Genomic DNA, 26,648 nt, shown 5'->3' with positions numbered 1-26,648 from the left:
TTGCAAGAGGGAACATGCAAAAATAAAAATTGGATACTCTGTCCGAGGATGACTTGAAGGCTCAGAAATTTCACAGAAATCACATGGTGTGGTGGGCCATGCTATATAAATCTGAGAGTTGAAGATCTCTGGTCAGTCCATCACGGCTTTTCAGTTTTGCATGTTAGATTTGTGTGCCCATCTTTTCAATATAAACTTGCATGTCCTCTCATTTTTTTGATCCCGTTCCATGAGAAAACAATTTCCTATATAAATTGCCTGCCTGAGTTTTACTACTCAGAACCACTAATCGGATGGTTTTATCATCCAATCAAATTAATGTGAGAGGAATGGGCATCAAAGGTGGACCCCACGTGATGCATGATCCACATCAATGCTTAGACATTTTTAATATAATGAATAAGGACCCTCCATTACCCAACCCACTAATCCGGTGATTAGACTAGTCAATCAAAGTGATTTGAGAGAAATGGGCAATCAAATGTGGAAGTTCGAGTCAAGCTTAAGCTTGATCTTTCGAGCCGAGTTCAAGCTCGAGCCCACTAACGGAATTTTTATTTATTTATTTATTTATTATTTCTTTTAACACACACCACAGCTTAGTGAAATTTCACCACCTATGGGTACTCAAAACCTTGACCAGGTGTTGAAACTCCTAAGAGTCTACCACTAAAGCAAGAGCAAGGACCCAACCTACTAGCAGAATTTGAGTTTAGGTTTTACACACACACACACACACACAAACCTACTAGCAGAATTTGAGTTTAGGTTTTACACACACACACACACACACACACACACACACCAAGTGAACTCAATCCGATTCGAATTGATTTGAACTGATTCAAGTTCAAATCAAGTTCTGAGTCAAGTTGAGTTGAATTCGATCTATCTCAAACTTGGCTCAAAATTTTTTAAATCTTAAAAAATTAGCTTGACTTGGTTTGAACCCAATTTCAAGTTGAGTCAAGTCGAGCTTTTTCGAATGTAGTTAAGCAAGTTAACCGAGCTAACTCGGCTCGTGTACAGCTTTACTTCAGACTTGTTCATTCACCAAGCAAAGCAAATAGAGAGGAACGGGCAGTCAAAGGTTAATCACTGTTGTATTCCTTTACTATCCATTTGCGAGCTACTGATCCAACGGTTAGGATCGTTCCATCCAAGAGATTATGGGGGCATGGTTCATCGCCCACAAACTCCATTAGATCAACAATGTTTCAGGGCCCTGCTTGTCCAAATCCAGGGCTGAAGGATTCTTATCGAAGCCCATTGAAAGCCCAATATCTGACCCAGCGCTGTCAATTGGGGGCAGGGGTCATCTATGACACTTGCTGCATGGGGAGCGCTGCAACACCTGTGATCCATGTCCCTCGGGCTCACTGGGATGTGTGTCTAAAATCCACTCCGTCCATCTGTTGGGCCATTTCATGTTCACCGTAAATAACTACAATTAGCTGAATCCAAAACTAAGGTGGGCCAATAATCTAAAATTACCGCTAAATCACTAGGTATCGCCCACTTGAAATCTCAATTAGCGTTTTTATTAGGAATGCCTCTTCATTGTAGTGGGACTCACCTGATGAATGGGTCGGATGGCATATAAATAACATGTTGCCCAATTCTATGGTGGATGTCCTCATCGCCTGTTCCTTGTGGTGTGGCCCCATCTGAGTGGTAGATCACTCTAATTTTGGAGTCAGTCCTAAAATTAGGTTTTAAAACCGATGGATAGAGTGGATGATACACATACATCATGGTGTACTGACGGAGCTAAGTTGTTGCACGCCGTTTCTACAACTGGTGTGATGGATGATTCCCCCTGTCAATGGACTTATGGACTGGGCATGATACTGGACTTCCAAGCCCAAAATACGAATGGCCCGATTAGAAGTTATCCCTATTTGAAATATTCAACGGCAATATAATCGATTGAGTGGGCCTTCTTTCAAGAGGACCCGTTAACAGCAAAGCATATGGCGAAATGGGCTCCGTATGGCCCTGGGCCTTAAATTTAAGCCACTTTACTAATCATCCTCAAGTAATCAGGTCCGTGGGCTATCTAGTGACGAGTGACTGTAGCCAGACCATTTTAGGATGATTGAGATCTTGGGTCGTTTCCAAACTTTACACGTGTGCCTTTGTTGTATCAGAATCGTTAACATAGTGTGATTTCCGTAGTAGATAGACAAGTGGGCCCCACCATCAATTCTCTGATGAGTGAAAGTAGCCGGATTGGGCCCTTCACATGTCCAGACCTATGTGGGCCGAATGCAGAGGTGGTGATTGCATTGGTCTAGGATATACAATGTGGGTTTCGAATTGGACCTGGATCTGAATCTCAGGTCAATTAATGAATGAGCCGGATGTGAGCCCACCGTGATGTGTACATAACATCCAATCCGTCCATCATGTGAAGTCCCCCTCATAATTTCCTTACTACTCCAAAACTAGGAGGAAATGGGCCACACCATGTAAAATCATGCCAAAAACCTAAAACAAAGTGGTGTGGTCCATCAAAGTATTGAAATGACCTCATTTTTGGAGTGTCCGTTTAGTCTAGTGGAGCACACCTTCTGAATGGCATATAAGAAAAAAACATAACAACAAACAGAAAACCAAAAACACCAGCTTCAGCACACAATCCAAAAGATTTTAATAGTAGGCGTCACATCCCAAGTATTCCCTGTGGTGTGGCCCAACTTTATTTTGGATCAGCCTGATTTCTTGAAACTAAGGAGAAGACGGTGGGAACACATGATAGATGGACTGAATATGCATGGTGCACGGAACGGAATGAGTAGTCTTGCTTGATATTTGGTTGAGGCATATTTGCCTTATACTCAGTAAAGTCCATAAACGAATAAATTAAATTTGAAAAAGAGATTTCGTATTTCATTTTTCTATTATTCAAACGTAATTTATAATCTCTTATCTAATCGTAATATTCTATTTTATTTCTATCATTAATCGTTCTCTTTTTTATCTCTCTAATTCTTTCGTATCTTTCAACTTTCCAATTATCTAATCGTAATATTCTATATATATATATATATATATATATATATATATATATATATATATATATAAACAAGGTCTTTTAAGAAGAGTTATACTTCAAATTGGTGCATTCATATAACATGTGTATAAATTTTTTCATTCAGTGTTTTGTAATATTTTAATTACTATGTTTATTAATGTTTATTAATCATACTGGGTTATTTCATTAAGACTGACCAACTTATCTTTTTATTAATAGAAAAATTATAGAGATGAGCCATTAGCATATAATGTAGCACAAGAACTGGAAGGGACCACTGAACATAAACATGACACACGCGAAACATGGTTATGTTTGTTTTAAGATGAATTGACAATTTCAAAAAATTCCTGAATATTTTATTTATTTGTTAGGATGGTTTGATTGGCGTACAATGTATATTGACATTGATCATGAAATTTTAAGCAATTGTTTAGATTTATTTGATTAAGATATTATAAATCTGGAATAAACATATTTATTAAGATGTTATAATAAATGAATGATGTTCTAGATTTATGTTATTTAAATGGTCGTGAAGACTTTTATATGCTCAATTGATTAGTGGTAAATGTTATGTATACGTGATTGAAATGTGACGAACTTGGATAAAACTTAAAATAAACGTAATTCTTATCTCTAATTAAACTAATTAAAAGATGAAGTTAGTAAACTTTGTATACGAGTTATAAATCGTAACTCAAATTTAAAGGTGCACACCAAATTTTGGGGCGTGACATGCCCCACTTGAGCACTTCCCTTGGATGTGTATCAAAGACCCATGAGAGGCCAACCGTGGGCTTGGATGTGAATGCTAACATGTGGGCTTGGATGTGAATGCTAACATGTGGGCTTGGATGTGAATGCTAACATGTGCACCGGTGGATTGTGACGATCTATAATCCTCTATCTAGGTAGCCCAGAGTCAAATGATCATAGTCATCCATTTTTCCTGTTAATGGTTGGACTGTCATTTAGCTAACCATTTTCACTTTTACCTCCACTTCAAGGCGAGTGGATTGGGTGTTACTTGGGTAAGGTGTTACCCTAACCGTGTGGGGCCATGTTGATGTATTTTTTATATCCATGTCGTTCATCTATTTTTCCATCTCATTTTATGGAGCGATCCAAACCTTAAAAATATCCAAATCTAAGATGATCCATAACACTAGGAAAAGTGATTAATGATTATTAAAAACTTTTTGTGGGCCACAAGAGTTTTGGATCGAGCTAATCCTTGGATTTTCGCTCCAGCCAGTTCTTCTTAACATTATTAAATGTTGGATGGAAAATAAATATTATGAAAGCCTTACGGTAGGCCATTTGGAATTTTTAATGGTGAGGAACTCAATCACCACTGTTTCCTATGTTGTGGTCCACCTGATATTTGGATCTAATTAATTTTTGGCACCACATCCTAAAATGGGTTGTAAAAATGGATGAACGTTCGTCGCAAAATGTTTTTATTCGCGACGAGTCTCATATTTAACGACGTTTTACGATATGTAATGGCGACATGTTAACTCGTCGCTAATTAACTATATGTTGCGATAAGTTATTAGGTCGTCACAAATAGTTGAGTTATTGGTGACGAGTTGTCGTTTTTATCGCTAAATAGAATTAGTGACGCCGTATTTGCATCAAACGTGGCGACAAGCAACACTCGTCGCTAAAAGTTTTTAGCGACGAGTTAACTTGTCTTGAAAAGACTAAATTATTGTAGTGACGGTTGTGGATATACAACACATCATCAAGTGGACCCCATGGTAAGGATAACACCCAATAATCTGCTACCTGGGTAACACCTAATCCGCTCCCCAATTCAAGGCCACGATTCATACGGCTAAGATAATCTGTCAATTTTGAATTTCGGCCATGGACCATTAGAGAGCGGATTGTGTCCTTCCCTCGCCTGGACGATAATCCATCCATGCAGGCCTCTGTGGGGCCCACCATGATGTATGTGTTTTATCTATGCCATCCATTCATTTTTTTCCAGATTATTTTAGATATGAAGCCAAAAATTAGGCAGATCCAAAGCTCAAGTGGACCACACAGTGAGGATTGAATTCCCACCGTTAAAAACTTCTTGTGTGCGGCAGAAGATTTGGATATATTTGTGTTTTCCCTCCATCCAGGTCTTATATGACCTTTTGAACAGGTTAGATGGGAAATAAACTGCCCCTACTAAGCTTTTCAACGGTGAGTTTCATTATCAACTCTGCTTCCTATGGTGCCAACCTGCCTAATTTTTAGACTCATAAAATAAAATGATCTGAAAAAATGGATGGACGGCGTGGATAAAACCCATACATCACGGTGGGCCCCACAGAGCCCTTGCTAGACGCATTAGTCGGGGCCGGACAGAATCTGCTTCCGGACCACGAAGGCATCAATTGATAGGACACTGTCACAGCCATGATCGAACCTGCCCGTGACAGCATAGTAGAACTGTAGAATGAAGGGGCATAATCACATCCAAATGTATGGTACTTACCATACGTACCAGCTGCGAGGAGCCTGCCTTTGATGTATACGTGCAATCCAAACCGTGGATCTGTCACAGCTTTTCATATTCACCGTACAAATTAGTGCCAAGGCTGCCTTCGACGTGTACGTGAAATCCAACCCGTGAATCTGGTGCGCCTCATCATGTTCACCGCACATACTAGGAAACATTGCAGGGTGGAAGTTATGATCGTGCCTGAAACCTATATATTTACTCACTTTACTCACGTGGTGTGGCCCACCTGAGTTCGAAAATGGCCCGATGTTTGGGGACGCGGATTGGCTAGTGGTCCATGGGCCCCACCATGATGTATGTGTTTCATACATGCGTCCATCCATTTTTGTTTTTTTTTTTTCACATCATTTTATTTCACCAATGTTGATTTTACGCTCACCATTAAAAACTTTCTGGGCCACATAAGTATTGGATGAAGTTTACATTTGTTTTCTTCCCTTCATCCTTTCTATGGCATAATCAACATGTTGAATGTCAAATAAGCATTATAGTGGCCCCAAGGAGGATCTCGACCGTCAACATTTAATTACTACTATTTTCCTATGGTGTGGTCTGCTTGAGATTTAGATCTGACTCATTGGATGACAGGTGTGCTCCACTTTGTCTATTGGTTTTTCTATATCAATTTAGGAGGCGAGCTGAAAAATAAAATGAATCCAAAACTCAAGCTGGCCATACCAAGGGAAAACTAAGGAAATAAGTCGTTTCCTACTGTGTAAACCTTCCAGGCCTCTATCTTAATGTTTATATGCTATCCAAACTACTTATAAGGTTATTCCCATTGGGATGAAGTGAAAACATGCAAAAATTTAGCTTGATACAAAATTTTTGTGGCCACACATGTTTTAACGGTGGTCATTGAATGTCCACAGTTTCCTTTGGTATAGCCACATTTAGTTTTGGATCCACCTGATTTTTAGTTTCTTGGCTTACAATGACTTGAAAAATGAATGGACGGAGTGAATTTCTCACAAACATCACAGTAGACCCCACCTAGTATCCCAGCATAAGAACTTTTTGCCAAAGGATTTCTAAGGAAATCCACGTCCTAAAATGATATGAAAAAAATGGTTGGACGGCATGGATAAAACACATACATCATGGTGGAGCCCACGGAGCACCGATCACTAGAAGTCCGATTTTTGGTATGTTGCTTTCTCACGTGGGACTCACCTATTAGAGGGTTGGAACATAAGCAACAAGATGACCCCATATTTCATTTTAACCTTTCTATAGTATATTTCAATAGTTTTATTTCAAGGAACAAGTGTCCATGAATCAAAAATAAGATTGTACTAATAATCTGATTTATAGGGAACAACATAATGACAATGAACTGCAGTATTTAGTCAGTTGCATTTGAGTTAATTAATGGACGCTACACATACCATTAATTTCTTATATAGTATATCAACCTTGGTAGGTATATGTAGCTCACTAATGCGAGTGGTCTTTTTGGCTTCCACTCCTTAACATGTGTTTCCATGAATGTTTTCCTTTTCAAAATAATATTCTTATGTCATCATTTCCTTCCTGAGGCTGAGATTGCAGATATGATGATTCTGCCTGGTGCTCTAAATGGCATTTGGCCCAAACAAGCGGCTTCAGATGAACCCATTTGATTAAAAGATAAATTCTGATAAATTCTCCTCCTCGAGACTATTCATAGATCAGTTGAAAGCTTTTACTGTTCCCTCACTAGCTATCTTTGGCGTTACCAATCTTCCAAAAGTAGTAGCATTCATGTGGTTTACTGAAAGAGATAGAATTCTAACCATAGACAATCTATATAGGTGAGGGATGCTTCTTCCCAATATTTACCTTCTATGCAAGAAAACCAAGCAATCAGTGGCGTATCTCTTTCTTCGTTGCCTCTACTAGGGTGTAGGGGGCCTTCGATCTAATCAAAGGAGGGAATGGCGTCTGGGTTTGTTGGCCTTCTTTTTGGAACATATGATTTGGAAGGAACGGTAGATGCTTTAAGGATAGGAAGAGTCTTTTCCTACGTTACTGGGTGGTATCTATAATTAATTTGTGCTAAGTTTGTTTTTTTCTACTTGTTGTTTTTGCCCTAGTTGCTCTTAATAAAATTTTCTTCTTATAAAAAACAGGTGTTTTGATCGGTTAAGGTTCTCTCTAGCACAATCTCGTATGTTGTTGTTTTCACTCCTGGATTACATCCTTAAATTGATCAAAACTGTTTATATTCTCATTACTAACATATAAAAAGAACGGTCTGATGATCATACTTCATTGGATTGATGATCCTAACCCTTTGAATCTTGGATCACTTTGCAGTTCTACAGTCATCCGTTCAATAGATATTGTTTTTGTTTTTTTTTTTCCAATAACACATGTAGAAGAGCCCAGAACATGAATGGTTTACATCAAAGATAAACTAGCGCCCCATTTGATAGGAGGCATTGTACCCTTTCAAATCTCTCTCTCTCTCTCATCTCTAGTTGCTATACAGAGACTCATCCAAGTTTAGTGGGCCAACCAAGACAAGTCCGAATCTCAAGTTTGTGAGGCTTGATATGGGAGCAGTGGAGAGCATGAGTATCATCCAAGAAGGTGGAATCGAGTGTCAGCTCTGGACTCTTAGTGCGCCACTTAAGGAGGCTGACATGGCCTGCCGTAAAGATCTTGTGTATCTACAAAAGATGCTCACGTGGTCTTTTGAGTATTTTGTGTGGTCAGCACCAACGGTCTTGCTGACGAACTCTGGTGTATCATCATTCCAGTCTGATTTTATATATCACCCGTACGACACGTGCCCATATGAGTTTGGACAAGATCAAAGGTAATAGTCAGGTAGGACCCTCCATTGAAAACACCCACGGCCAAAAAAAAAAAAAAGTCAGGCTAGCTCACTTATTGCTGTGGCATACGTGTACGATGAATATACACCATTGACCTTGTATGATTAGAGACTAAGAGGATGGAAGCTCCACAGCCCAGTCTTGTTAGAAGTGGGGTTTAGAGACTAAGAGGATGATTGGTTTAAGTAGATGGCCAGACTAATACAGTCTCAATCCAGATGGGGATGCATGGGACTCGTCTTCTTGTTGAGAATGGACAGAAAAACATAAGCATATATCACCAGAGAGCAAGGTGAGGAAGAGATTCCTAACTGTGAGAGGGACGTCTCACGAGCTGGGCTTCTTGAAATAAGGCCTTTGTGCGAAGCCTAGTCAATTTCCGGTGAGACCCATTTTAAAAGATAGACTTTTTTTGGTGAAGTCAAGTCAATTTCAGGCAACTAATCCTTGTAATTGATGAGGACTAGGAAAGCATGTACGTTGTCACAATCCCTACCTTCCAAAGATGTCCAGACAGCAGGCAGACCATCAGAGGGACGGCCTAGGGACAGCCTAAGAAACTGTAAACAGCCATCGCAAAGTATGTCATGACCGGCAACACCGGCGAGACCTGATAAGGAGCTCGACTTGGAGTGGGGAGGATCGTGGACCAACTCATAATTGAGAATTACCTGTGTTTTGGGCTGGCAAGTTAACCATGTGCCCCACCCGATGTGTGGCTCAGATCTCCTAGGTATGTGCCATGTTGGCATTCTCCGGTGATTTACCCTTTCTAGTTCCTCTTATAAAAAGGTATAATCACATGCACCTATCACTTACGAAGTTGACATGCTACAAGATGTGTCAGATGACCAACCCTTCATTGATGCTCGTGATATTGTCGCTCATTTGATATGTGGATCAGCCAGATTTTAGCCGAAAGTTGATTTTTCGACGGGCCCATTTCATGCAGAGTTTTATGTTGTATCTTATTTTTTACCGTCGGAATGACCGAGAGGATAAAGCCCTAGCCGGCAAAAGTAAAACCGTTGTGGATAAAAACGTACTTAAAAAAATATATGAAGAAGAGAAGAATCCACAAAAACGAAGAGAAGAATCTAAAAAAGTTCTTAGTTTGTTGTAACTATTGTAATAATAGAAGAAAAATATGAAAGAGTGAGCTATAACAAAAATCTATAAATAATAAAGAAAATTAACATAGCAACAAAAGATCTCAAAAACATCAACCAATCCAACAAAACAACCAATCAAATCAAATATGTTAATTGATCTTTAATTGATCTTTTATCTCAGCTTATTCTAGCAATAATCCGTTAGTGATAATTCTTAGTAATTATAATCCTTAGTTGTAATATAAATATATACTTATACATTGGACTTAATATTTATTCTATATCATGTGGTTCTTTCAAGACACGCATTCTTTTAGTTGCTCCTAACGATCGATTGTGAGTTTTTTTCTTTTGTTTGATTGCGCTGGAATTCTGAAAATCCTTTATCTGTGGAAGGCATGAAAGTAACCCATCTTTGGAGGAAGAACTTATCATTTTAGTATTGTTTAATTGCAATAAATTTCTGGAAGTGACTGAATAAGTGACCAATCTTCTCAAAATCTGATCATATACGTTCATATCAGACATATCTACTTATTTTGATGATTGGGATCAAAGTTGATCTGTTTGGATCAAGCTGCTATATCGATTTTAATATACCCACACAATAGAAAATAGATTGAGCGACCAACACTCAATGGTGCAAAAATGGTACAATATTAAAAACTTAGGGTTTGTTTGTTTGATAGGTGGTGAAAAAAAGGTGTAGGATCAAAAGCTTAGGATTCGTTTGTTTGATGGTAAAAAGTGGTGCAAAATGTTGACAGATGTCTTAAATCTGTAATTTTTTTTGTCGTTCGACCAGTCGAGGGCCTAGCTCGACAAGTCGAGGTTAGCTCGACTCGAAGTCCAGCAAGCAGTATTTTTTTGTGTCTGGACTGCTCGACCAATCAAGGGTCAGGCTCGACCAGTCGAAGGGGTCCCTTAACCAATCGAGGACCTGGCTCGACTAGTCAAGGGTTATGTAGATTCTACGTGGATTTTGCGCGTACTACGTAAATTTGAGGCAGTTTCGCAAAGGTGAAGAAGAGGAGTTTCCTAAACTATAAATAGGGATCCCTGGGGCTATTTAAAAGTATTTTAAGGCTTTTTAAAAAATTTTCAAGGGTTTCTAAAAGGGTTTTAGGGTTATCAAAGGGTGAGATTCGAGATTGTTCAAATTGGAAAAGTCCTCTCTCTTTGTGATTTCTATTTCATAGTGGATTTCTGTCACTTTGTGCCGTGATTTTTTCCCACAAGGGTTTTCCATGTTAAATCTTTGTGTTCTCTTGTGATTGCTTGTCATTATTGGATTGCTATCCTAGATCTATATTTGTGTGATTCCGCAACATAAATCCCCAACAAGTGGTATCAGAGCAATCATTGAGGCACAAATATGAATCTGCGGGATTAGTAATAATGGAAAACGGCAAGTTTGATATTGAAAAGTACTCAGGGAAAAATAATTTTGAGTTATGAAAGGTTAAGATGATTAGCTTATTAACCAAGCAAGGCGAGATTAAGGTTCTTGAGGAGCGAAAATCTACCATGAAAGATGATGAATAGGAAAACCTTGATAGTAATGCTTTAGCCTCTATACTTTTATGTCTCACGAATAAAGTTCTTTATAATGTTTTGAGGGAGAAAACTGCGGCTAGTTTGTGGGCGAAGTTAGAGAACATCTATGACAATAAGTCTTTTAAAAATCGCCTACAGTTGAAGCTGCACTGTTAGACCTTCAAGATGACAGAGGGTGGAGATCTAGAAGCTCACATCATCAATTTTAATAAATTAATGTGCAAATTGCTGGATATGGAAGAAGTGGTCAAAGATGAGGAACAGGCATGTATATTGTTGAATTCTCTTTCTGCATCGTATGAGTCTTTAAGGGACACAATGTGCACCGCAAATAAAACTCTAAGTGTCGACACCGTTATCTCAACCTTTCAAGGGAAAGCTATGAGAAAGTTAAACGGCGACATGGGGACATCTTTCGATGCATTGAATACGAGGGGCAGAGATTCTGAGCGAGGTACAGGTCTTTAAGACTTAGATCCAAATCCAAAGGTAAGGGCAAAAGAAAATTAAAGTGTTGGAATTATGGGTTGTCTGGACACATGAAGAAGGATTGTAGAAATCCTAAAGCGAAGAAAGAAAATTCAACGGCTTCTTTCAAGGAGGCCAATGCTGCCACGTTAGATGGATCGAGTGGATGTAATGGTAATGTTTTGTCTGTGTCTACACTCAGACGGTCATATGATGATCAAAAGGATGAGTGGATGTGATCGTAATATATTGTCTGTATCTACACTCAGACGGTCATATGATGATCAGGGGCATCTTTTCACATGACTCCTCATCGGTGTTGGCTCACCAGCTATAGGGAGTGCAATGATGGACAGCTATTTATGGGCAATGATATTGCCTATAATGTTGTGGCTGTTGGTTCGATGCGCATCAAGATGTTTGAAGGGGCGTAGCGTACCTTAACTTATGTCAGCGCATTCCTGATTTGAAGAAGAATCTGATTTCTCTTAGTGTACTTGAGGCAATGAGCTGCAAGTTCACAAGTATTGATGGTGCTCTTAAGGTATTTAAGGGGACACGGGTAATCATGAAAGCGCAATGACTCAGTAACATGAACAGATTGGTCGGGAACACTTCAAAAGGTGGATCTCAGTGGTTGTAGTGGATTTCACCTCTGCACGTGTGTGGCATGCTAGGCATGGCCACATAAGCGGGCAGCGCATGAAGGCTGAGATGTGCAGACATGGATACAGAACAGGTGGAGCAGCCACCTGTGAGAATAATCACACAACATAATCGCAAGATATCGGTGAGGTACATGGACGACTCCAATATCATAGGGGATGCGTCTTCCATTCAGATGGCTCTAGGTGAGCCGGTGCTGAGAAGTGAAAGGTGACTATGGGCGATGTGATGGACCCGTTGTACCGGATTGACACATGGGAGCTGGTGGAGCTTCCAGTGGGCTGAGAAGCGTTTGGATGCAAGTGGATCTTCAGGAAGATACAACATAGATACAGAGCGATGTTGGTAGCGAAGAGTTATGCTCAGAGAGAAGGGATCGACTTCTTAGAGATATTCGCGCCGACGGTATAGCAGGTGTCTATTAGATCCGTGATTGGCGCTGGTTGGCCAATGTAATCTCGAGCTGGAAGGATGGATATTGAGTCTTCACTTCTGCAAGAAAAATTGGAAGAGTAAATCTACATGAAGCAACCAGAGCGGTTCGATGTTTAAAAGGGCTGAGAAAAAGACTTTGTAGGAGGTTATGGTACGACCTGTCACTAGGCAGATTCCTTCATAGTGGGTCAGGCATTGTATGTTGAAGACATAGATTTCCAATTATGTCATGTCTAAAATCAATATATTGAAGACTCGGTTAAGTGAGACATTCAGGATGAATGATCGGGGGGCTGCAAAGATGGTTCTCGGCATTGAGACTCGAAGAGGAGTAGGCTTTGATTATCTCGGGCAGAATACCTTGTGTAGGTATTAATCAAGGATGTGATGGACTAGGCAAAGCCAGAGAGCGTTTCCTACGCGTCTCTCCTTAAGTTTTTCTCGGAACATGTCCCAAAACAGATGAGGAAAAACAGGATATATATCATGGGCTCTATTCGAATGCGGTTGGTAGTGTATGTCATGGTCTGTATTAAACCGGATCTGGCTCGACTAGTCGAGGGTTATGCAGATTCTGCGCGGATTTTACACAGACTACGTAAATTTGAAGCGGTTTCACAGAGGTACGGAAGATGAGTTTCCTAAACTATAAATAGGGGTCCCTAGGGCTATTCTAAAGTATTCTAAGGCTTTTTAAATATTTTCCAAGTGTTTCTAAAAGGGTTCTAGGGTTATCAAAGGGTGTAACAAGGGTGAGATTCGAGATTGTTCGAATCAGGTTAGTCCTCTCTCTTTGTAATTTCTATTTCATAATGGATTTCTGTCACTTTGTGCCGTTGTTTTTTCCCGCAAGGATTTTTCATGTTAAATCTTTGTGTTCTCTTGTGATTGCTTGTCGTTATTGGATTGTTATCCTAAATCTAGATCTGTGTGATTCCACGGCACAAATCCCCAACACAAAAATGGTGCAATATCAAAAGCTTAAGGTTCATTTGTGTAATGGTAAAAGGTTGTAATAAGTAGCGTTGTACACACACCCAGATCCAGAACTCAACTGGTAGACTGAGTGGAGATACCTCGTTTCATCACTTGAGGTCCTAGTATCGATCGCTAGTGGGGGTGGCTAACATGGAGTGTGTGTACTGATATGGGTGTGTACTAACAAGCTAACCTAATAAAAAATAAAAATAAATAATAATAATAATAATAATAATAATAATAGGGTTGTACATGAGCCAAGTTAGCTCAAAAAGCTCGCTTGGCTTGACTCAATCTAGCACGGCTTGACTCGGCTCAAACGACAACTCGAGGCAAGCCAAGCTTCATATGACCCCTATCGTTTTGAAAGCGAGTCAAGTTCAATCATAGTGAATCTTGACTCGGCTTGACTCGAACTCGACTCAGCTTGACCACCAATGGGTTCCCAGAGGGTAAATTTCATTCTATGGACGGTGAATCTAGACCATTCATATTGCAGGACAACAACAGTTGACCGTTAAAACAAGAAAACGCGCCATGCAGACAATCCCAGCCATCTATTTGTGTCCTTCAAATCAATGACCAAAATAAGGAAAAAGAAAAAAAGCACTAATCCAGATTAAAAAAAGTAGAAGTGTCCATTAACCAGATCTATAATTATTCAAATGGGGAATGGATTTTGAACCATGATGCCATCAAGGGCCCACCAGCCGTACAGTCCAAATTCACAGAACGTACACCTCCGCAGGTGCGTCGATAGTACATGAAGCGGTAAGAAACCGTGAAAGCGACCCACTACCGTCAAAGTACAACATTGGACCCCAGCTTCCTCCAGACTTACAAGAACTGGACAAAACCGTCGCTGATTCAATTCCAAGTATACAGACCCCCAAATCCCCAAATTCCACGTGCCCTAAGATTGTATCGTAACGTACTGCATAAACTCCGTATCGGCCTCGAGAGCAGACATCGTATCGGGCGATAAACACACCTCAAGATCAACGGTCCCGCCCCCTTCACGTCCCGGGAAAGCCGATATTTTCCCATCGAACTTGTTAGATCGCCCGCTACGTACTGCCATGGGTCGGCCCCACCCGAAATCGTTGTCGTACATCGGGAATCGGGGCGAGCTTCCCATCGTGATCGACGCTCCATCGAAGTTCCCCAGTGGGAAGCATCTCGGGTCCCGCTCCCAATCCTCCACACCCTTGCGCACGGTAGCATCCACGTGCGCCACCACGTTCTTGTGCAGCAGGCTCGCTGCCCACTTCAAATCCCGAGATAGGATCTCGCCCACCGAAGCGACGTTCGGGATGCTCTGGATCGCGTTCCCAAAGTAGTACGCGTCCATCCGAGGCTCGAGCCGGTGGCGGCAGTTCACCGCCATCCGAAACGTCGTATTGGCCGTTACGGGCAGCTTTCGTGCACGTGTAACGGACCGCCACAGCTGAGCGCAGAGCGACTGGAAGGATGAGATCTCAGCCGTCCGATCTACGCTCTCCGCAACGGGGTTTCTCTTTAAGCTCTCCCAGACGGACGTCATCTTTCCGTTAACGCCCTGGATCTTCCGCTCGTCGTTGCTCTGCTTCCCGAGAATTTCCGCCGTGATATCGCCGTTATCTTGCTGTTTCTTCCAGATCCGGCCGTTAGCCCGGGATTTCATCTCGAGGATGGCATCCCTGCTGAAACGGAAGATCCTCTCCCGCAACGGCCCGGCGCCGGCGAAGGAGATCTTCGGCCCGCCTTCCGGGAACCTCAGCACAGCCGGCGAGTCCTTGACGAAGTTCCGGCGGAAATCCGGCGGCCTCGAGATCCTCCTCGCGCCTCTGCAAACCTCCGCAAAGGTGTTGAAGAAATTCCAGAACGACGTCCCGTCGGTAACAGCGTGATTAACAGAGCAGCCAACGAAAACGCCGTCGGCCAGTTCGGTCACCTGGACGGCGACCAGTGGACGGGAATGCCCCTCGTAGCTGACGGCACTGTCGAAGGTGAAGAATCCCCTGACGGAATCCGGCACGTCGGTGGGGGATAAGATATCCCGGAGTGTCAGATTTCCAGCATTGGCGTGGATGAAGTCGACGCCGGCGTCATTGCAGGTGATGTAGACGTAGCCGGCGGGATCTGTCATCAGACGGCCGGCGAGGGGCGGGAAGTGGGTTAGGGTTTGGGAGAGGCCACGTCTGAGGAGAGAGATTAAGGCATCTGACGGTAAGGGAGAGCGGGAAAGTAAGACGCCCTTTTGGATATACTGGCAGGAGAGCATAGGAAGATCTGAGACAGAGAGTTTGAGATTTTGGAGTGTGGATGTATGGTCAGGATAGACGGTGCATTTGAAGATTATTGTGGGAGAGAAGTGAAGAGAAGGAGACATTTTCGTTGTGGGCATTTTCTTTCGCCGTTTGCTATTTTAGCTTTCGTTGTGGGCGAATGGTGTTGGGCAAGAGAAGCGGAGAGTGTGGGGGGTTTATAAAGAGGAAGAAGCGGGTCTGGTTCATTGCACTTAGATTAAGGTGTATTTGGTGGTTGTTGCTGTTAGATTTGTCTTCTCTTCGTTGTTTATTTGTCGGAGTAGTGCGAAAGTTCCATAATGCTTCTTTCATTGTTTTTTAAGTTGTGGTCACTCGTGTATTATACACGTGGGAACCTCTTATGGCAATCTAGACAGTTAGAAATTAGAATGGCGGGCCACGTTGTGCATGGGTCGTGGTGCTAAAAGATGTTCTGACCAGAACGTGATGGACGGTTTAAAAGGAAATGATCTAGGGTACGGATTATTGGAGCGGCATCATGGCCAGGATCATCCGATCATTGCTCTGCATAAGCGCTAGAGATTATCATTTTGCGAGTCTATATTTGTACGGTGGATTATTCCATCGTTAGGAAACGACTGCGCGCGGATTGGGTACTGGACCACCGGGACTTTGATAATGTGTTGTATATCCACGCCGTCTACCTGTTTCTACGGCTCATTTTAAGAAGTGGTCCCAACAATTAAGCAGATCCAAATCTCAGGTGGACCACACCACAGGAACCTCACCATTAAAATTTGTAAAGAGCTCATCGTAATGTTTTTTAATATTTATTTACCATCTAAACTGTTGATATCATTGAGAAGACGTGGATGAAGGGAAAAATAAAAAATAAAAAAAATCATGTTTTCGTGATATTTATTTACCAACCAAACTGTTGATAACGTCAAGAAGATGCGGATGAAGGAAAAAAAATAAAATCAGCTTGATGATAACTTTTATTGTAGTCCATAAAAAGAGTTTAATGGTCATTCATCACTGGTTTTAGTGGTATGGTCGACCTGAGATTTTGATTTTCTTAAGGTTTGAGATCTCGTTGTAAAATGAGATGACAAAATATACAGATCAGCATGGATATACAATGAATACATCAAGGTGGGCCCTATACAGTTAGGGTAACACCCACTAAAGTGTTACTTGGATAACATCTAATCCACTGCCCCCACCTGCTGTAGCTGGAGGTGTACATGAGTTGAGCTGGGAATAGATCTACGCGGCTCGGCCATTTGCTGACCCCAGCTCGAACTCGAACTCGACTTGGCTTGGTCCTCGAGCTTGACTGGCCGGCTCGGTTCAATCAGCAACTCGGGCCAATCCAAGTCGAGATCGAGCTGAGTTTGCCTGTGCAGCATTTTCACAAGCACATAGACTACACTTTCAAAATTTCACTATATGTAAAACAAAAGCAGTGGTTTTACAAGTATTTCATCAAATATCTAAGCAACATAAAAATCAAGAAAAAAAAAAAAGGAAATTTATTTCACATACATACCTTCCATGCCACTAGCTACACTTCGTTGAGTCATTTTATCAAACACTTGGTGAGCAACATCAGTATCAAAGTAATCGAGTAACCGAACTGGTTCGATTCGAGCTGGGTTCAATCTGAGTAGAGTCGAGATCAGGCAAGCTCAAACTCGATTCGAAATTTTTTCTAACTCAAAAAATTAGCTCAACCCGGCTCGAACTCAGCTTCAAACCAAGTCCAATTCAGCGAGTCGAGTCCAGCGGCTAACCGAGCTAACTTGGTTGGTGTACAGCTGTAGAGGTAGCTAGAGACGGATGGCTCTGTTAGGGGTTCTGTTATGCTACCATGATATGTGTTTCATCCAATCCGTCTATCTATTTTGACAGATCATTTTAGGTGATATGTCCAAAAGAAAACAGATCAAAGGCTCAAGTGGACCATGCCATGTGAAGCAGTGGTGACAACGTGGAAGTCTTCCTAATGCCCACCGTGATGTTTATTTGCCATCCAAACCTGTTAATAAGATAACAAATACCTGGATGAAGGGAAAACATCAATATCCACTTGATCCAAAACTTCCGTAGCCCCGAAGATTTTTTCAGGGTAGACGTTCAATTCCTACTGTTTCTTATGGTGTGGTCTACTCAAACCTTCGATCGGTCTTCCATCTGCACTATTTATCTTAAATGATCTGTTAAAATGGATGGACGGATTGGATAAAAACCATATATCAAGGTGTGCCCCACGGAGTCTCTGTGATCAGGACATGGTGGGGAAAGTACCCATTCCGCGGCCGAAACGACGGTCAGCTATCTCAGCTAGTTTGGCGATACAAGACAGTATCCAACGATTGCCACCACCCCTTGGAGCACACATCTTATGGTGGTCCTATTTTTTGAACCGTTCATATTCTTTTCACCATCAGACAAGCTATTTGGCCGTAATCATGCTTCAGTAGTGATGATCGTCACCTTGATTGTTTTAGTTTACTAAGAGCTCTTGAATTTTTCTTCTCATTTTCTTTATTCATCTACAGCTGTTAAGGTAAAAATCATCCGTCCTGAAACATTTTTTTTATGTTGTCCACATGGCACACAGATCATGCAACCTAGACGGTTCAGATCATTAGAGCACTGAGCACGTGGGCACAGACACTAGCTACTGAGTCCCGATATGGCAAAACAAACTCAGTGGTTTTGGCCAGCAAGGAAATGTAAGTGCGTGAATGACATCTGTGCGTGGTACAAAAGCATAGGTCTGTAATCTACACCGTTGATCTGTTGTGTCTTGTTTAGATGGACTATTACAAAAGTATCCTGATGAGACTAGTGTTGGCCGCAAAGTTTGTTTTTAATTATGTGGGTGTGCCAGAATCCACTAAATGACTTTATGTATATAATCAAATTATGAAAATATCAGTTACTTACTCAACCACCTGGAGAATTTAATAATTATCATACAATAATCAACAAAGTTATGTTCTTCTTCTAAAGTTGGGTTACACTCGGCCAGTAAGAGCGGCTACAATAATATTCAAATAAAAGAAAAATATTACAATTGTCACTAAGAGCAATGGTAAGAATGCGTCTCTCAAAAGAAATGTTGGATGTTAGATAAAAAGCAAATCTAATGTACGGGTGTAAACTTATATTACAACTAAAAATTATATTTAAAAATTACCACTACTTGATTATTGCTACTCTTAAAATAAGCTGAAATAAAGTAAATTTATAGATTTGATTTGATTAGTTATTGTGTTGGATTGGATAGGTGGAGGTTTTCTCTGTTCAATTCATCTACTATCTATAAAGTTCTCTTGCAGCTTATTCTAACATTATTGCAATGGTTACGGTAATAAAAAACCCTCTTTTTAGATTATTTTTTCTCTCTATAATGTTTCTTCTTCTTGATTGGTTATTTTCTCTCGATGAAGCTCTTTTTTCTTTTTTCCTTTTTATTTTTTTTATTTTTTGTTAATTAATCATGGGCCACACATTGATTGTATCTTTTTGTCAGTTGCTTGTCCGTACTACACTTTTACCGCTCTCTCCATCTTTCCATTTTTGATCGCTTGACCAAACCCTTTAACTGCATTTCATTTCCTTAGATTACCTCGTCCGCTTAACTTGCTATTGGACACCTCTTGGCCGTTCAACCGCTTACTTCACTTTCTCAATTAAGGTTTTGTTTTAGCTACCATGTAAGCCACATCTCTTATATGGCTCCCGGGCATTTGATTTACTTTTAAATACTTTTTCAACTCCTCTCTTTCTTATCATCTTGTTGTGATTTCATAAAAAGTAATCCAAACAGCTCTAAATATCTTTAAAATTATATATTTTTCTCTTACTGTATCATTTTCAATTGGGTTTTCCTACTACGGTCTCAATTAACCTTTTTAATTTCTAACCAAACTCGGGACAGTTAGGAAGAGAATCACAAGAAGAATAGCTGTTATCCTGACCATATGGGGCACACCTTATTATTTTGTATATCCATGCTGTCCATCCATTTTCCCATCTCATTTTACTACTTATCCCAAAACTTTTAGTAGATCCATATCTCAGGTGGACCACACCATTGAAAATTATGGAGATTGACTGGTAAAAGCTCATTGTGGGCATTAAAAGTTTTGGATTAAGCTAATATTTTTATCTTCCCGTTCATCAAGGGCTATTTGACCTTATCAATAGATTGGATGGCAAATAAATATTATGGTGGGCAGTAGGTATGCCTGGGTAGTTTTCAACGTTGGGCATTCAATCACCACCACTTACTGCAGTGTGGTCCATCTGAATCACCACTATTTCCTGTGGTGTGGTCCACCTGAGATTTAGATCTGCTTAATATTTTGTTAGATGGAGGAAAACGGATGGACGATGTGGATATATAATATATTCATCAAGGTGGACCCCACGGTCAGGGTAACACCCACCAACGTCTTACCCGGGTAACAGCTAATCCGCTTCCATTTGGTTGATTGAAACAGTTCCTAATAATGTTAATTTCTGGCATTCCAAACTGGATATTCTTCAATCAGAACAATGCTCAAGATTATCAACCGGTGGGCCCCACTTTTGAAGGCAGAAACACGTGCGGAAAGAGAGAGGAACGTGTTTCTGAGTGACAGGAGTGGGACGCTGTGGAAGATTGGTGGAAGGCTGCGAGAGTTACAGGCAGCAGAGGCATCCATGGCAAGAGGAGCGTTTTTTAATTGCCTGCGTGTGCACGTGTCACGTGAACGAGTAACGCGGATTAGCTACTGAACACGACAGCAGCGAGTCTCGCTACTGAAGTGACGTCACCACGTTATGTGGGACCCACCATGATGTATTTTTGCATCCACACCATCCATCCATTTGTAGAGATCTTTTTATGGCATGTGCCAAAGAAGGAGACAGATCCAAATTTCAAGTGGACCCCACCACAGAAAAGAGTTAGGACCGTGACACCCACCGTTGAAACCGTTCTAGGACCCGCCATGATGTTTGTTTGAGATCCAACCTGTTTATAAGTAAATACAGACATGAAATATCAGCTTGATCGAAAACTTTCATCCCCAGTGGAAGTTTTTAATGGTAGGCGTTCAATCCCTACTGTTTTCTGTAATGGGATCCACATGAGCTTTAAAACTGCCTCATTTTTCACTATGCCCTAAAATGATCTCTCCAAATGGATGGGCAGTTTGGATGCAATACATACATTATAGTGGGTCCCACGGAACGTAGCGACGTTACTTCCTCATAGCGAGACTCGCTACTGTCGAGTTCAGTAGCTAATCCGCCTCCGTCAACGATCTAGTCAATTCCGAAGGGACTAGGGATCTGCAGATTTCTTCCGTTACCCCTCGATTTTCACAACTATCACGCGCTTTATTAAAGGATTACTGCTTTCCTGCCGGCCGATAATCAGGTGGGCCTACCTGGTGTACCGCACGCTTTGAAATATATGGACGGTGATGAAATTTAATCCCTTTCAATAATTGATACACGTGTGTGGCCGACCAACTGAGCAGATCAGTACAAATCATCTAGGCTAATTTTCTGAGTGGGGCCCACCTAACACATCCCACTGTGTACTTGCACAGTTTGCACGTACGCCCTGCCATTCTTAACCTGATGAATTAGGCATTACTTTTTTTACTAACACTTTATGTTGTTGTTGTTGTTATTGTTATTATTGTCATGGGAAGATTCGAGCCTCTAATAAATCCAAGAGAAAGTACCAAACTAATTCAACCAAGTGCGTGAATGACATAGGCGATGCTCGTCTGACCCGGTATGAGCGTCCCTGAAGAGGTCGTACACCATAAAGGTGCTCTTACTTTGAGACTGTAGATCGGAGTGACTTCAACACTCCGATCGGAAGTGATAAGCTATTTTCCTAACATCTGACGGAAGACGAACGATCCGATCACTGAGGTCGATTATAAGAGGTCCGACCCGATAAGATAAATCCGACATCTTGCCTCGGACTTCAAGTATAAGGTTTCCAAAGAAAGATTCCAAAGCGCTTGACAATTAAGAGGCCGAGTCCACTAATTTGACTCGGACCAAGAAAGTTTGCTTCAGTAAGCTAAATGACCAAGGCTGAGTGACGTCTTGTCAAGACGAGCCGAACCGAGGCAATATATTGAGGCAGGTACTCCATCTGCCAAATTCGGAAACTACCATAAGCGAACGTGGTCGAATATTTCGCTCCCAGATACGCATTATCCACACGATGTGCTACACGATCCACGGATTGCGTATGATATCCCTATGATCTCAGAATTCCACTGATTGGGTAAATCGTGCCGACAATAGCAGGCCTGGACTGTCCAACAATCAGGTATAAATACATTTAGACCCCACCACTACAGGTACACAAGATTTGACATCCTCCATTACTCCCCACTTAGACCCAGATTCCCTTGACCTGACTTAGGCATCAGAGGGTCCCCCGGCTTAACCAGGGTCACCTTTGTCTGTTCTCATTGTGTAGGATCAAGACGTTGCAGTGGTCTACGGTTCGGGAGACTGAGGGGAGCGCCGACCAGATTTTGACCTCAACATTTTTTGGCGCCGTCTATGGGAATCTGATACGAAAAGTCAAGTTCCTACCCTTAAATATAATGGCGAGAGGAAAAAAGAAAGCAGTAGCTGCGGAACCAGAGCCAAACGAGCAAACTCGATCTTCGTCACTCCTTCATGTTGAATCAGCACCGGAGCCTTCCCAGCGTTCTCACAACCGGGCGAGCAAGTATCGAGCTATGCAAAACGAGATTCAGGCCCTACGCGATGAAGTAAATAAAATGAAGCAGCGACAGGAACCACAGCCACACCCAATTTGCGAGGATCCCGTTCCCGAGTCGGTCAGACTGTTCGTAGAGGCTCACTCTGTGCCGAGGAGTATGAGGCCCGAGGCACCCCAACATTCTCGGGCACCACTTTCGGTTCAGAATCATCCCCCGGTATAAGTTAGAGTCTAGGCACGGAATACAGCCACTCGGGCTCCCACTAACAATTCGATCACCTCGGCCCTGGCACCTACGGACCTCCGTCATCAGCTAGAGCGGAGGAAGGAAAGGAGGACTCCAGAAATAGAAGATGCCTCAGAGATTGTCGCCGAGAATAAAGATCCCTGGGAAGTGCGATTTGCGGAACTCAACGATAAGTTCTTAACCCTAGAAAGGAAGTAGCAATTATCGACAGTTCCCGCTACAGTTCAGGCGATGATGGAAGAGACCGAACCTCCCTTCACCTCCACCATCATGGATGAAGTGATGCCGCAGAGGTTTCGGATACCTCCTGTCATCCAATATTCTGGGTCCGGTGACCCATCTGAGCATCTAGAAGCCTACCGTTCATGGATGCAGATCCAGACAACAACGGATGCGATGATGTGCAGAGGATTTTCTATCACCCTTATAGGATCCGCTCGTAGTTGGTACCGTCAGCTCAAACCCAATTCCATCAGTTCCTTCGCAGAGTTAAGTTGACTATTCCTTACCCAATTCATTAGTGGTAAGAGAAGTCGAAAACCCAACACTCACCTGCCCACCATCAAGCAAGGACCAAAAGAGTCTTTAAAGGACTACATTGCTCAAGCGTTGCAGGTGGAAGACTACGATGACAAAATGGTGCTCGCGGTAGTGTTCAGTGGTCTGAGAGAAGGAAGGTTCACTTTCTCTATTGAGAAGAACCCAACGAAGACGTTAACAGACTCCGTTGCGAGAGCTCAGAAGTACACTAATGCAAAAGAGTTTACTAACGCCCGCAAGAGTGTGCAAGTAACTGACGTAGCTAGCAAAGGGAGGCCTAGGAATGAAGAATCTTAGCCGACCGGCAAAGGGCTAGATGACCACGCCCCTCGCAATCGCCAACCGAGCCGGAGACCGGAAGAAAATTTTCGTTCCTACACCCCCCTCAATACATCTGCCGAACAAATCCTGTTAGATATCCGGGGAGAAAAACTTCTAAATTGGCCTGTCTGCATAAAGGCCGACCCAGAGCATCGAGATAAGAGGAAGTTATGTCGCTTTCACCAGGACCACGGCCACAATACAGGTGATTGTGTGGATATCAAGGATGAAATCGAGTCTCTTATCCGCAAAGAACATCTGCGTCGATATACTAAAAAAGAGAGATCCGCTCAAAAGGAAGAACGGGACCAAGAACGACCGAATAACCCAATGGAAGAACCCGCTGAAATCCGCACCATTTTCGGGAGCTCAGCCGGTGAAGGGGATTCAAACAGAGCCCGGAAAACCTTCTCTCAGAAGTCCAATCCCGAACACTACGTCCATTTGACCGAGCTGCCTGGCAAGGAGCTCCGGATCAATCCGTGCAGCCTAACCTTTACGGAAGATGATGCACGCGGAATCCAGCATCCGCACGACGATGCCCTGGTGGTCACGATGACTATAACAAATTACAAGGTATACCGCATCCTGGTTGACACCGGAAGTTCGGCCGATGTGATCTATTTCGAAACTTTCAAAAGAATGGGGGTTCCCTGGTCCCGCCTCCGACCCCTGAAGACCCCCTACAGGCTTTGCTGGAGAAAGAGTGATCTCCGAAGGAACCATTTCCCTCCCAGTAACTACTGGAGAAGGACAACATCAAGTCACCCTTATGGTGGACTTTCTTGTTGTTAATGTACCATCGGTGCACAATGTCATCCTAGGCCGACCCTCCCTCAATGCAATGAGGGCAGTCGTCTTTACTTATCACCTAACGATGAAATTCCCAGCTGAGGGCAAAAAAGGCTACATCCGAGGCGATCAACGCCAGGCTCAGAGATGTTACGCGATAGCGGTCAAAAAGGGATCCGTCAAACAAGCAATTACTATCAACGTTCTAGACCCCCGAAGATCAGCTAGGAACTCGTCTGTAGAAGATCTAGAGAAAGTGCTCCTCGATAAAGCAGACCGAAGCAAGACTGTTTAGCCCGGTACATCATTAAGTTCCGAGCAACGGTTCGAAATGTTGACGTTCCTGCGACGACACAAGGATGTCTTCGCATAGTCGCATGCAGATATGTCAGGGATCTCCCCAGATGTTTTGGTCCATAGGCTGAACGTGGACCCAAATCATTAACCAATGAAACAAAAGAGAAGACCATTCGACGCCGAACGCTATGAAGCCATTGCCGAGGAGGTCTCCATCCTACTCGATGTCGGTTTCATAGAGGAAGTGTATTACCTTGACTTGATTGCAAATGTGGTGCTTGTCAGAAAGTCCAGCGGGAAGTGGCGGGTCTGTGTAGACTACGCAGACCTGAACAAGGCATGTCCCAAGGATAGCTTCTCATTGCCTCGAATTGATCAACTGGTGGATAGTATAGCCGGTCATGAGTTGCTCTCCTTCCTGGTCGCCTATTCCAGGTACAACCAAATTGCGATGCACCCCCCAGACAGGCAGAAGACTACCTTCGTCACAGATAAGGGACTCTACTGTTACTGAGTCATGCCATTTGGCCTGAAGAACGATGGGGCGGCGTATCAGAGGTTAGTAAATCAAATGTTCGCTAGACAGATCGGACGCACCATGGAAGTGTACGTCGATGACATGCTAGTGAAAAGTATTAACGCGTCCGATCACTTGACAGATCTCGGGGAGACATTCAGTGTCCTCTAAGAATACCAAATGAAGCTGAACCCAGCAAAGTGTATTTTCAGAGTTGAATCGGGAAAGTTCCTTGGGTTTCAAGTCAGTCAGTGGGGCATCGAGGCAAACCACGACAAGATCAAGGCGCTCATTGACATGAGTTTACCTCGGACCATCAAGGAAATGCAATGCCTTATGGGAAGAGTCCCTGTACTCAGACGCTTCATATCCAGAGCGACAGACAAATGCCTACCATTCTTTCAACAATTAAAGAGTCATAAGAAGGCAAAGTGGACGTCAGAATGCGAGCAAGCCTTCCAACAACTAAAACAATACCTGGGCTCACCCCCCTCCTATCCAAGCCTGAAGAAGGTGAGCCCCTGCCCTTGTACCTCGCGGTCTCGGCCTCGGCTGTTAGCTCGGCCCTGATCCGAGAAGTCGGAAACAAGCAATACCTGGTATATTACGTGAGCAAGGCAATGGTACCTGCGGAAACAAGATATCCGTCCCTGGAGAAATTAGCACTCAGCCTTGTTGTTTCAGCCTGGAGGTTGCGTCTATACTTCCAGGCTCATTCCATCTCCACTAAGACAAGTTCTCCAGAGACCCGAGGTTTCAGGATGGATGACCAAGTGGGCCATTGAGCTCGGAGAGTTCGACATCCAATTTCGCTCAAGGACAGCAATTAAGAGCCAAGCTGTAGCGGACTTTATTGCCGAGTTCACAACTCCGAATGCAGAAGAGATCGGCACCGAAGTTGAGATGACTCCCCCTATCTCCCTGGGTGACTGAAAGGCAGTGTTGGACCCGGGATGGGTCCTCCATGTTGACGGATCATCTAATGCTAAAGGAGCTGGAGCTGGAATCATCCTGTCTGCTCCCGATTCTACGATTATCTAATATGCGATCAGACTCGGGTTTAAAGCCTCTAACAATGAGGCAGAGTATGAAGCCTTGCTGGCCAGACTCAGATTGGCAGCAAGCTTAGGCGTTCAGTCTCTCCAGGTCCGATGCGATTCACAGCTGGTGGTAAACCACATTTCCACCGAGTACAAAGCCAAAGAGACAAGGATGATCGTTTATCTCGACGAGGGGAGGAAGTTGATCGAAAAATTCTGGAGCTGTACTATCTAGCAAATCCCAAGGGCAGAGAACTCATGAGCCGACGCCCTTGTGAGGCTT

The 26,648-nt window shown here is 42.6% G+C and overlaps 1 protein-coding gene across 1 annotated transcript; it reads right to left on the bottom strand.

The window, feature by feature from the left end:
• Positions 1-14,236: 14,236 nt before the first annotated feature.
• On the bottom strand, positions 14,237-16,050 carry LOC131243963 (uncharacterized acetyltransferase At3g50280-like). Its single transcript, XM_058243625.1, has one exon. It carries the CDS (start codon positions 15,983-15,985, stop codon positions 14,513-14,515), a length of 1,473 nt encoding a protein of 490 aa, XP_058099608.1. The 5' UTR covers positions 15,986-16,050; the 3' UTR covers positions 14,237-14,512.
• Between the last annotated feature and the right edge of the window lie 10,598 nt (positions 16,051-26,648).

The sequence above is a fragment of the Magnolia sinica genome, chromosome 4 (assembly GCF_029962835.1).
Source record: "Magnolia sinica isolate HGM2019 chromosome 4, MsV1, whole genome shotgun sequence".
NCBI classification, from domain to species: Eukaryota; Viridiplantae; Streptophyta; class Magnoliopsida; order Magnoliales; family Magnoliaceae; genus Magnolia; species Magnolia sinica.
Note: the sequence above shows the minus strand (reverse complement) of the source record. Positions and strands in the feature narration are given on the sequence as shown.

Excerpts from the sequence above, each read along its gene's own strand:
- LOC131243963 (XM_058243625.1), bottom strand. The coding sequence starts at position 15,985 with ATGCCCACAACGAAAATGTCTCCTTCTCTTCACTTCTCTCCCACAATA.